This window comes from Schizophyllum commune (genome assembly GCF_000143185.2).
Source record: "Schizophyllum commune H4-8 unplaced genomic scaffold SCHCOscaffold_2, whole genome shotgun sequence".
Lineage (NCBI taxonomy): Eukaryota > Fungi > Basidiomycota > Agaricomycetes > Agaricales > Schizophyllaceae > Schizophyllum > Schizophyllum commune.
In genome coordinates, this window is record NW_026089539.1 from 863,283 (window position 1) to 874,947 (window position 11,665).

Below are 11,665 nucleotides of genomic sequence, written 5' to 3' on the forward strand. Positions count from 1 at the left end.
CAACTAGGAACGAGGTATAGGCAAGTGAAGCGGCCTCAATTGTGCAGGCTTTCGGACTCGGGCAGCTCCGGAGTCGTTGGTTCTAATCTCGCCTTGCAGACGATATATTATTCGCATGGTCCTGTCCTCAGAGATAATGCTTTCATTGAGTGAGGAGCTGGATAACTTTGCAAGGAACTCGCTTCTGAAAACAGGGTGGTTAGGGAAGACTTCCGTCCCCTTCAGGCTCAAGTAATGGTGAGATGTAGTTTACTCCTAATCGAATGACGACCGCGTAGGATGCTTTCTCTTTCACAACGTGTCTAAGTCCAGCGGAGAGAGTGCAGTCGGATGTGTCTATCGTTGGGTATAGTACAGAAACGGATATATCTACGAAATACATATGCACCACATCCTTTGGCGCCTCTGTGCCCCATTTTAATATAAGTCCATGCTGAAGTGCACCGTCCGTCCATCCGCAAACCTTCCACCGCTTGTCTATCTACGACTCCTAGACCGCTCTGCGAGCCGGCTTGATCGACGGAGGGGCTGCTGCGAGTCGTTGCTCCTCGTTCGGTTACGCGAGCGGCGTGGGGCTGCAGGCGGTGCAGGCGGTGCTGCCGGTGCTATAGTCCGCGAGCGTTTCGAGCGAGGTGCGGCCCCGTCCTGCACCTTGCGCTTCGTCGACTTCTTCCGCTTCTGGCCGAGTGCCACCTTGGCCTCGGGGTCTTGGTCGGCCTCCCCCTGTCCTGTCTCGTCGACGTCCATGGCTTTGGGTGCGGTGCCCTCGGATGGCGACGGAGAGGGCTTTTCGATGAATTTACCCGACTCGAGGTCGATTCGCCTGAACGGTATAAAGGCGTCCTGGCCCTCAAGGTCGGTGTAGTACTTTGAGACTTTTTGGAAGGAAGCGCGGATAGTATCGTAGATCTTCGCGTGCTCGTCGAAGAGCTCCTTCGGCATGCGCTGGGGATTGCCGTCCTTGTCCTTCGGAGCGTCATCCAAGTCGAGGCGTCCCTCAACAGCCATGTATACCTCCACGAGATCGGGGAGAAGGCCTGGAAGGCTGGCCATTGGGGATGCGTCGCCGTAGACCGACCGAAGCAAGTGCTTAACCTCTGCCTGGGCGGCGTTGTCCTGCAGGAGATCGATTCGCTTCGCCGACGCCTGAGTGCTGTTGGGGAATATATCATCAGCCCATGTCTTCAGGGCTGACAAGATCGGTCCGATGTCTTGCCAGCGCTTAGTCGTGAGCAGCTCGCGAGGTACATGGCGCATAGCGAATTCGAGGGCCATCCATATTGTAGACTCAAGGTCGTGGAGGAAATTGTGGGAAAAATAGACGGCTGCCAGCTTTGTGACCCGCAGTCCTCCATGGAACATATGCTTGCGAAGTTGCGTCTCGACAGCCATGTAGTCGCCCGTACCCTGCGATACGATTCATGAGCTTAGGAGCAAAGCGAGGGATACACGACATACCGTCAGGGGGTCGTGCCGAGATATCCTGGTGTACTCTCGACAATACTCGAGGTCAGCGACTTGGACCATGTAGCGCTTGCACAGGGGTTCAGAGGGCGCCGCGGATCTCAAGCTTCGAATCATGATGTTGCCTGGGCTGATGTCTCGATGCATCCAGCCGATGCGACGAAACCAGGTCAGGACTAGAGACAAATCAGCCTTCGCGCAGAACGTCGTTGGAATAAAGGGGCTCACCGTACACAGCCTGATCGAGGGCGAAGAAGAAGACAGCGGGATCGTTGATTTTGTAGAGGTCAGTGCAGACATGGCGGTACAACGTCCGACAGTGCTTGCGACCTAGAAGTTGCAGTGCTTCGGGCTTCTTCGGCGCAACAACCTGAGGACCGATGTAGCCTGCGCTGTCACGAAGACTGCTGCCCTTGACCTTAGGCTTGGTGGCCTTCCTGCCCTTCGGGTTCTGCTCGTCTACGTACTCGTAGGCTTCGGCATTCTCCGGAGGGGCGGGAACGGTGTCGACAAAGGTCTCCCAGTCCACCACACCGTCGGCTACAATCTGCAGGAAGTGCTGCCACACCTCCTCCAGTTCCTCCGGCGACTGCGTAGAAGCCTTCAAAGCGTCCTTGAGATCGCTCTGGATCTGGAATTCCAGTTTGGTTTGCTTGTCGTCGAAGAGCCAGTAATCGCGCAGCGCGTACTCCTGCGTGTCTTCCTCGGAGAAGGTGTCGGCCTTGCCCTTTTCCGTAACGCGCTTGACCTTGAAGACCCGCATGGCGCGCCTGTAGAGCGACGCTGCGCAGTTCTCGTGCAGTATGGCGACCGTCTGGTACGTGCGCACGACGCCATCCTCGTGGCGGACATCAAACTGGTATTGCCACTGATTCGTCCCATCGACGACGCGAATGACGGTCGGATCGAAGCCAAGCGAGTACTCTTTCGCGAAGGACACGAACACGATCCATTCTATTAGTTGTTCCTTGTCCTACGCAATATTAGCAAAGGAAAATTGGCCAGCAATAAGGTCACACACCTCATGGATGTCGAACGCATCGGTGACGATGGAATGCGAGCGAGAGTGGCACCACAGACGCGCTGTTGTGCCCTCGATGGTGATGGCAAAGTGAAATCTCCGACGGATGTCGGCGTAGAGGTAGTGACCCGCAGCACCAATGGTCTTGTCTTCGTCCTGTGAGATGTCGAGGTCAACGTCAAGAAATGCCAGCGCAAGATGGACTCACATCACGCATAGTAGCCGCTGTAAGCTTGATCTTGACTTCCATCGACGCCACGACGTCTGCCGTGTTGATGATACGCTTCGAGTTGTCGCTGAGGGACTCAATGATTTGGGAGTGTGCGCTCCCGGAGCGAGTGTTTTGCGCGTAGGTGGACTGGGATAGGTAGTGCAGGGCATCGACGTGGAAAGAAGAGCCGGGCACTTCGGAAAGAGTCTCCTCGTTCGGTCGACTCTCGAAAAGGGACGACCGCCCGTCCAGCGCGAAGCGACCAGATGGGCATGTGGCAGCAGCATTCACCACGGCTTCGACGACTTTGACTAGACGGCCGAAGTGTGCGTTCTCGGTTTTGAGGGTTTTCCGGGGCAGCAATTCTTTCCACTTGCCACCATAGAACTGACGGTCGTCCGTCAGCTGGCCAATAATGGCAGCATGGTCTTCCTTCGAGAGGCGGTAGTAGCCATGGGGCTCGACATACGTCGACCAGAAGTCGTCGATGGAGCATCGTACGGAGTGGCCTTCGGCGGCGGTGGCATGCATGACGCGGGCTTGTTTGGTGTTCTCCTCCTTTCGAGCGTCCGGGGGTCTAGCAGAGTCCTTACGCGGAGAGTCGCTGAGGGCGCTGCACTTGGGATACTCTGAGAATGGCATAGTTAGCAGGTGGCGCGCAGGAGAGGATGAGGGAGAGATGAGGGTGAACGAGGACAAATGTTAACATTGCACTCACAGGTTTTTTGTCTATGAGCTGTCACGTGAGCGAGCAAAATGCGCGAGCCGGGCCAGGCTCTCGTTTGTTGAGAGGCGGGTGAGGGTTCGGTTCAAGAACAATGACCGCGAATTGCCGCGTGCTGATCTTGGCTGACTCAGCGGACAGCCCGGCCCGATTAACACGTGATGCCCATGTGGCATGGTGTAGCGCCAACCTGCAGTGTTCAGCAGCCGATTGCCGAGTTTGAGCGGGTTCGGACCTCCTGATAGTCATCATACACCCAGTAGACGACCAGAGAGTGTGCAAAATCCACGTTGCAGAGGTGAAAATGTACAATAGAGTAGAGGAAAGCGCCGCGAGATCGCAGCAATAAGTACCCGAAAGCTTGCAACTACGTACATGGTCGTGGATCTGCAGATAGCGAAGACAAAACCGAAGAAAAGCAGTATAATACACAGGTACGCTAAGTACTGGGTAAGCGGTGAGAACGCGACCAAAGGGGGAGGACTCGGGTTTGTGAGTAGTTGAAGAGTCCGAAGAGCGCCAAGGAACCCTAAATGTATACCCAAACCGAGCGTAGTAGATCATAAAGGTCCAATATCCTCCTGGGATATGACAGGCACCGCCCTCGGCCGCTCGTACGCGCCCGAATCCTCCACGCTATCCTGTGCCAGAGGACGCGGGACGCTGATCATGAGCGGCTTGGCTGGCCGCAAAGAGTTGTTCGAGCCTTGTCGTCGCGGACCGGGTGGCATCGCGTAGCTAGTTGGTGGCATATTGAAGCTGCTCGAGCGGTTATGCACTGTTGGCTTGATAGCAGACCGCGGTGGGAGGCCAGGTCCGGGACCGCTGCCCAGGATGAGCGGCTTGAGCGGCGCAACTTCCTTAGTGACGGAGGATATGCGAACGTGCCGTGTCGGACGAACTTCGACAGGTGGTGCAGTGGTCACTGGCGGCCCTCCGGAGGTCAGGCGGAGTGGTCGCAGTATTGGACCACTGGGTGCTGTTTCTATCACGCCTACTGTAGAACCTTCCTCGGGTAGACTATTCGATCTTGGCGGTGACCGAGAACGATATGTCGGAGAAGGGTTCGATGGCAACGTAGGGCCTCTCGCTATCGATTCCTCACCCGTACTTGGCCGCGAGCTGACGGAAGACGGGAAAGCCTGAGAGGGAATGACCGTGCGCTCAACATTGACTTGCAACGGGCTGGCAGTGGTCTCATTCCTTGGCGATGTCAGGTCTATGACAGGGCGTCAATAATCAGACAGTCAGATAACCAGTCGACTGCACTCACTCCCAATAAACGAAGTCACATCAAACTGCGTCATCTCCGACTGCATCCTCCCCGAGTTGGGCATCGGCGTCACCGGGCTCGTAGGCATGGGCTGGCTGGGTGTGACCGGCATGGGCATACCTGCCGTTGTCGGCGTACTGGGCATGACCTGCGGCGTCACCGGCGTGTTGTACAACACCTGCTCCGCGACGGGCGTCACAGGCATCATGGGGCTCTCCCTCGCCGGGCTCGCCAGCCCCGCTAACTTGCTGGCCGCCTCAAACGAGCGCGGCACGATGAACGAGGTCACGTCGTACTGCGTGCCCCCGCTCTGTATCCGCCCGCCGCGCGAGGAGGGCGTGGTAGGGCTGGAGAGGGCGCTGCCGCCTGGTTGTGGTGGCTGCAGGGTGACGCTCTGCGGGAAGTCCTCAGTCCGTCCACGCGTAGGCGAGGCCGAATTTGAGAGCGTTGGCGATATGCCGCCCATCGGGGACAGTGACAAGCCCATCGGAAGCGGAGACAAGGCCATCGAAGACGTGGTCACACCCAACGGCGCTTGCAGGATCAAAGATGATCGCTTGGGCTCCGAAGAGTACTGCTGCTGCGCTAGCAGCGGGGACCTAGGAACAGCAGACGGCAGTGGCGACGGCGATGCACTCACACCTCCATTAGGCGGAGGAGCGGGGAAGACGCTCAGCGAGAAGCTGGACTCTCCAGACGCCGCGGTCATCTTCCCGCTCATATCGCTCGTGCTCGTACCGCGCGAGGGAATGACCTTGACTACGACCGAATTCGTGTCGCTCGGCGCGCCGCTCGGCATGGGGTCCACCGTCCCGCTCTCCGGTCGGTTGTCCTGCATGGTGGTCGCGAAAGACGAGCGCGGAGAGAAGAGCCGGAGCGCTGCGATACTCTTGTCGAGCTCGTTCTGCTGCCGGAGGAGCTCGTCGATGGACGTGCCACTGCCATGCCGAGAGGAATACGGCAGTGAGAAATCCGTCGACGGCATGCGGAAGTCTCCCCTCGCAGTCATTGGGTCCGCCGTGCTGCTGGCCATGGTCATCGGTGTGAACGGGATGACGCGTCGGTCTCGGGGGTCGATGAGGCCCTCTAGACCATAGATAGGTGACTCGGGCGTCCGTGGACGAGCCGCTGGCATCTGCGGCATCAAGTATGAAGACGCAGCAGCAGAGTTCGTGTACGGCATGTAGTACGAGCCCAACGAGATCTCCGTGGCCGGACGAGTTGCGTTGCTCGACGAGTCGTTGCGATCCCTGTCCGGGCTGTTACCTCTCACCTCCTCACTCGAACTCTTCTCTGAGATCGTCGGGAAGATGACGACCTCGGACGTCTCGGGCCTAGCGGGCATACGACTTTGGCTAGCAGCCGTCGAGGGAGACGGCGCTGCGCTGTCAGCTGTATACTGCGACCCTCCCCACGGGCCCTGTCCATCGCGCTTCAGCTCTGATACATGCGGACTGAGCACCTCCACAGTATCAGAAAGCTTCGACCCGCTGTTTGATGACGGAGGTCCGCCGCCACCGCCGCGCTCCGGGTCCATGTCGAAGTATCGCATGGATGACGCCGTTGAGTACAGACTCTGCGGTCGCGAGGGACGACGCGGAGAAAGGTAGGATGCTATGCGCGACATCGTTGAATTGCGCGACGGCCGAGGGGGCGGAGGCGGAGCAACGTAGGGGATCACAGAAGGCTGCCTGATGATTGGGTTTGGGTTCTTCTCGTTGGCGGATCCCCAGAGTTCAGTGTCTCTGTTGCTGCGACGGGTGGATGCGATGGACCCCGGGCGGCTTCGCGAGGAGCTGTTGAAGAAGGCGAAGACGAGGACGTAGAGGATGAGGGTGTACATGCCAATAGCCAGCAAGAAGCGACCAAGCAAAGTCTCCGTGAAAGCAACTGCTTTGGCGTCAGTACAATGTCAATATGCAAAACAACGTAACTCACAGTAAATCAGATTGATAACACCAATCGTCATGAAGAGAAAGAAGGCGGCGAGGGGGACCATGTACCACAGAAATGCCGTGCCAGTCTGGTTCGGTGGCGCGAACGCGGTATTCAGAAGCAGCTTCAGGATGAAGATAGACGAGGCAGTAATCTCCAGTGTGCCCTCCGCAACGTAGATCGCGGTAGGGTGATCCGTCGTTATGCGCCAGACGATCTGCAGGACGGGGATCACAATGGTCATGCCCAGGGTACTCCACTTGAGGACATATCCTGTCAGTCCCCAGCGATCCCAGCTGGCGCTGTGCAGCATGATGAGAGGCTGGTTCATGAGCGCCTGGATGCTGTCCGCAGCCCGCGGTACTGGATCCCAGCGGGGGCGCGTCGCAGCGAACTCCCACATGAAGATGAAGCGGAGGCCGGTGGATATGGCAAGGAAGATCTCGCGCGTGTTGAGGAGGGCGGTGACGGTGTCTGTGCCTTTGCCCTCGGCCATCTCATTGACACCGCGCTCGAGGACCTGGCTGAGATCGAATATGCCGGCACCAAAACCAAAGGCTGAGGAGAGGAAGAGGTAGGTGGCGAGACTGAAGGATAGTTTAGCGGGGTACAGTTACAATAACGCTGCGACGCACAGGCTGAACCTCCTCTGGATCAGAAAGAAGGTGAACACTCCGAATGCCATGATGCCAACGCAGAACAGTGGGATCTCGGTGAGGACCGTCTCGATCTGGGGGAACAGGTAAGCACCATGCGCATTCCGGTTGAGTATGTTACGCACCGCAGCATCATCACTGAGGCTGAATCTGTGAGGGATGGTCTTGATAGCTCGCGAGTCAAGGTCTGGCAAGATCGAGGATAGCACGTCGAACATGACAAGGAAACAAGCTGCAGCGCGACAGCGAACAGAAGGCGAATACGCAAAGATAAGGAGTGAACGGACGAAGCCAGCGCTGAAGAGCAGTATCAAGAACGAATATATGCAAGAAGGCGAAGAGGGGGGGGGGGGGAACGTCGGTCGAGGCGGCGGTCGTAAGGCAGTCTGACTTCGCGACCAGCACCAAGCAGAACTGTCCCGGGAACGAAGGGGGTGGGGAGACCAGCCGAGGGAGAGTGAGTGGGGGATCCCAAGGAGGCGCCCGCAAGCCACCGTCAGCGGCGGGAAAGAAAGAGAGGAGGTCACGCTTCTCAGCGACGAGCATCATCCGCCACCCGGTCCCCGTAACGACCACAATGAACCCGGCGACCGGGTCCGTATCACCACGTGCGCTCTCAAGTTCAACACTTGACAGTTCTATACCCTACAGTATTTGTACGCAGATGTGCGACGTTATATCGTTCGTAAGATGTCCGTAATCCATGCATGGTCCTTACGCCCCCGCCGCAGACGTCCCCGTCAACTGTCGCACCAAAAACATTCCCCTCCCCTCATCGACGCTCTTGCTATTCCTCAACGTACGCATACCCAGCGCACTCTTCGGCCTCGGACGCAGCCCAACAGTCGGCTTCGAAGGGCTTACACTGCGCATCTGCTTCGTCGGGCTGATGCTCCGCGTCGGCGGCAGCGTGCCCCCACCTCCCGTCGTTTGGCGCGCAAGCGGATCGCTGCCGCCCCCCATACCCGTGAACTGCCGCGCAAGCGTCGTCGTCCCCGTCGTCTGCTGGATCACCTTCGGGAAGGGGCTGGACCCTGAGCCTGACGGCAGTGGAACGTTCGGCGACACGCGCGTAGGCGAGGACTGCGGCGAAGCGCGCAGGGCGGCGTTCAGCAGGAGCTGGGGTGAGGTCAGCAAGATCATGCTACTACCTGATCCAAGTTCCACTCACCGAACACTCCCTGCACCAAACACCGCCGTTCGCATCCACCTTCGCCGCACTATCCAGCTTCTTCCCGCATCCCGGCTCGCCCTTCTTCCTCTCGTCCCTCCCGCGCGACAGCCAGCCGCCCTTGCCCGTCTCCTTCTTCCCGCCACACACCAGACACGCCCCGTGCCACTTCGTGTTCTGCGGCCCCGCGACGACGCCGCGCTCCATAGGCGACACCGTCTTCTGGCACCCCGGGCACGACAACGAGCCGCCGAAGCGCGGGAAGGAGGTCTGGGTGGACGGCGCCGTGCGCGGCTGGACTTCGTACCGGCTGGAGGAGTGCACTGGCGCGGTCTTGGACTTCTGCAGGTTGGGTGGTGGCGTGGAATGAGATGCGCGGTGGGAGAAGATGTCGGTCTTGAGGGGCTCGGGGTGGATAGTGCGGATGCGGATTGTCTCGGGAGGAGAGCACTAGGGAAACCTGTCAGCACCATACCTAGCTTTACACAAGCATCAACTCGCACCTCAACATGACACGGCCCATCCTTGCCCCTTACATACGTCGCAACCCCATCGCCGGCCTCGACGAACGGCTCATCGCACACCGTACATAAGAAGCACTTCCTGTGGTATACCCGCGGCGCATTGCCCGCGTCCCCCTGCACCGTCACGTACTGCCCGTCCCGCCCGACACCGAACAGTGGGCCCTTGCACCGATCGCAGGTCGAGGAACCTCGGAGAGTTTTGTTGTGATCAGTCGTCCTGCTTTCGTCGGGTGTGGGGGAGAACAGCCGGGGCGTCTTCGAACGTGGTGGCGACGTCGAGCGCAGGGACGACATCGAACGCGCAGACGACATTGAGCGCCCGGAAGACAACGCAGGCGGCGTAGCCTCGCACGGTGGCTCCTCCCTAGTTTCTCGCCGTGGGTCCCTGGCTTCTACGCGTGGCTCCCTAGCTTCACGCGGTCGCTCCTCCTCTTCCGGCGACGCAGGCCTGGACACCTGCGACCTAGCGTACGACGACCTCAGCGACGTCGACGAAAGACTCGTCCTCAGACCTCGGTCCACCGACTTGCGAATGCGCAAGGGTGGCGTCGACGTGCCCTGTGGTGGTAGCGCTGGTGAAGTGCTGGTGGTGATCGGCGAAGTGAGCGAGTTACTCGGAGAAGTAAACGAGTTGCTCGGCGAAGTGAACGAGTTGCTCGGCGAAGAGAACGAGTTGCTCGGCGAAGTCATAGAGCTCCGCGGAGAGGTCAACGAGGCGCGGGGTGAGGTAATTGGGGAGGTGAGCGATGCGCGAGGCGATGTGATAGACGCGCGAGGCGAGGTGATAGACGCGCGCGGTGAAGTAATAAAGGAGGCAGCCGCGGTACCGCGCTGTGGCGTGCGATTCGGCGTGTTCAACTGACTACGCGTCTCCTCCACAATAACATCGTCGAGGACGTCGCTGTACTGGTCCCGGTTGTTGTACTGGTCGCGGTTGGTGTACTGGTCGCGATTGTACCGCGAGGTATAAGCCGAGCCAAGTAGCTTGGATAGCGAGGATTCTTCTCTCTCCGATGTCAGCGAGCGGTAGTCCGACCGCGGGGGCGTGTCGATGCCAGATGTCGACGTCGCCGTGTCGGATACGTCTGAGATAAGGTCGGGCGTGGGCGACATGACATCGCTGCGCGGGGGCGACATCGCTTCGCTGCGCGGGGGCGACATGGCATCGCTTCGTGGGGGCATCGCCGGGCTGCCCGTGCCCGTGAGCGTAGCGACCAACGCAGCCGGCGTATTCGCCTTGATGAACCGCCGCTTCATCTCCTCGACGGCCTCGTCGGTGACCATGCTCCCCGTGCGCTGGCGCCGGATGGGACTCTCGTCGGGGGAGTCGAAGTCCATGCTCTTCAAGCGGTCGTAGCGGCGGCGAGGAGTGTCCGGTTGGGAGCGTGATTCGACAGCGGGGCTACCTACGCGACCTGAGGCGAGACGTGGGCTACCTGCCGCACTACCAGTGGCCGAGTACCGCGACGGCCGAGTTGGACTCTCGCGCCCGATCTTGTTGAGGCGTTGGGACAGCTCCTCAAGCGTCGCGTTGCTATCTCGCCGAGATGCGATACCCAAACGCTGCTCCAACTCTTGCAGCGCAGGGCTACTTTCGCGGCTCTTCGGGAATGACATTCGCCCTGGCGCAGCGTCCGCATTCAGGCCACCGAGATTGGTGACCTTCGCTGGTGGTGACGCCGGCAACACGCTCTCGCGCGCCTTCTTCGGCGTGCTCTCGCGCTTCAAGCACGTGTCGAAGCAGTCTGGGCAGCACGGCCGCCCGAGCAGGTCGACCATCGGCTTGTCCCCGATGCTCTTCCCGCACCCGTCGCACAGGAAGCACTTCTTGTGGTAGTACGCGCCCGCCGCGTGCACGAAACCGCCCTCGGACTTGAGCGTGAGCACCTCCTTGCTGCACGTGGGGCACAGGCCCTTGCACCCGCCGCGCATCGTGTAGCAGTCGCGGCAGACGAAGGTGGGGTCGTCCGGGTTGGGCGCGGAGGGGTCGGGGTAGATGGTGGAGTCGGGGAGGAAGGCGTCTGAGCAGACGGAGCAGCAGTGCGTCGCGAGGGACTCCTTTGGTTGGAGGACGGAGCCGTAGACCTTGGAGAGCGTGGGGTCGCGGGTGTGGATGGAGGGCAGGATATCGGCTTCGGGGGACGGACCTGTGATGGCATGCTTGAGCGGCGAGGGGGGACGGTTGTTCAGTTCCGAGGTGGTGTTGGCGATGTGGCGTGAGACGCGGTCGCCGAGGCTGACGCTGGAGGAGGCATAGCTGTTTGCAGGTTTGGGGAAGCGTTTGGTTTGGGGTGCGCGGTCTCCAGTTGCTTGTGAGCTGAGGGACGGGTTGGAAGGAGGGCCACGGCTGAGAGGTCGTGAGGGTAACGTTTGAGCGCGATCGCGGTTGACCACATAGGTCTGCGACCATCGATCCTTGACGTCCGTCTCCGAGTCTGACTGGTTCCACGGCACAGAGGGCGCTGCGAGCAATGTCAGATGCGAGCAGAGGCACGATTGGCGACGCACCAACGGGTGCTCCTCCGCAGCGGCAGCGAGGCCCAACTACTATATCACCACATCGTCGGCAGAATCCCATGTTAGTCGTGAAGAAATGAGTTGCGTGAGAAGGAAAGAGAGAAAAGAGGAAAGTATGTCCGTGCACAGGTCACCAAAACGAATGCTGGTGGCTCAGTCAAAGACGCAC

At 59.6% G+C, this 11,665-nt stretch overlaps 4 protein-coding genes across 4 annotated transcripts; all 4 read right to left on the reverse strand.

Annotated features, from left to right (window-relative positions):
- Positions 1-477: 477 nt before the first annotated feature.
- SCHCODRAFT_01167381 (uncharacterized protein) lies at positions 478-3,338 on the reverse strand (the record flags this gene model as incomplete). The annotated part of the gene is made up of 5 exons (XM_003037520.2): positions 478-1,407; positions 1,459-1,640; positions 1,693-2,437; positions 2,486-2,641; positions 2,694-3,338. 5 exons carry the CDS (start codon positions 3,336-3,338, stop codon positions 478-480), a joined length of 2,658 nt encoding a protein of 885 aa, XP_003037566.1.
- A 642-nt stretch (positions 3,339-3,980) lies between these two features.
- SCHCODRAFT_02662613 (uncharacterized protein) lies at positions 3,981-5,732 on the reverse strand (the record flags this gene model as incomplete). Its single annotated transcript, XM_003037519.2, has 2 exons — positions 3,981-4,639; positions 4,694-5,732. The coding sequence occupies 2 exons, from the start codon at positions 5,730-5,732 to the stop codon at positions 3,981-3,983; spliced, it is 1,698 nt and encodes a 565-aa protein (XP_003037565.1).
- A 957-nt stretch (positions 5,733-6,689) lies between these two features.
- SCHCODRAFT_02461212 (uncharacterized protein) lies at positions 6,690-7,502 on the reverse strand (the record flags this gene model as incomplete). The annotated part of the gene is made up of 3 exons (XM_050342617.1): positions 6,690-7,215; positions 7,264-7,358; positions 7,410-7,502. Coding segments are annotated over 3 exons (714 nt in total), but the record flags the coding sequence as incomplete, so codon positions are not given.
- Positions 7,503-7,806: 304 nt separating this feature from the next.
- SCHCODRAFT_02609851 (uncharacterized protein) lies at positions 7,807-11,659 on the reverse strand. The gene is made up of 4 exons (XM_050344398.1): positions 11,488-11,659; positions 8,959-11,441; positions 8,456-8,905; positions 7,807-8,403 (listed from the first exon to the last, which is right to left on the reverse strand). The coding sequence occupies exons 1-4, from the start codon at positions 11,555-11,557 to the stop codon at positions 7,999-8,001; spliced, it is 3,408 nt and encodes a 1,135-aa protein (XP_050202081.1). The 5' UTR covers positions 11,558-11,659; the 3' UTR covers positions 7,807-7,998.
- Between the last annotated feature and the right edge of the window lie 6 nt (positions 11,660-11,665).

Bases quoted from the DNA above. Each gene is read 5' to 3' on its own strand.
- SCHCODRAFT_02609851 (XM_050344398.1), bottom strand. From the start codon at position 11,557: ATGGGATTCTGCCGACGATGTGGTGATATAGTAGTTGGGCCTCGCTGC. The intron at 8,906-8,958 runs GTGCGAGTTGAT...AGGTTTCCCTAG, and splicing joins ATGGGCCGTGTCATGTTGAG to TGCTCTCCTCCCGAGACAAT. The intron at 8,404-8,455 runs GTGAGTGGAACT...ACCTCACCCCAG, and splicing joins TTTGGTGCAGGGAGTGTTCG to CTCCTGCTGAACGCCGCCCT.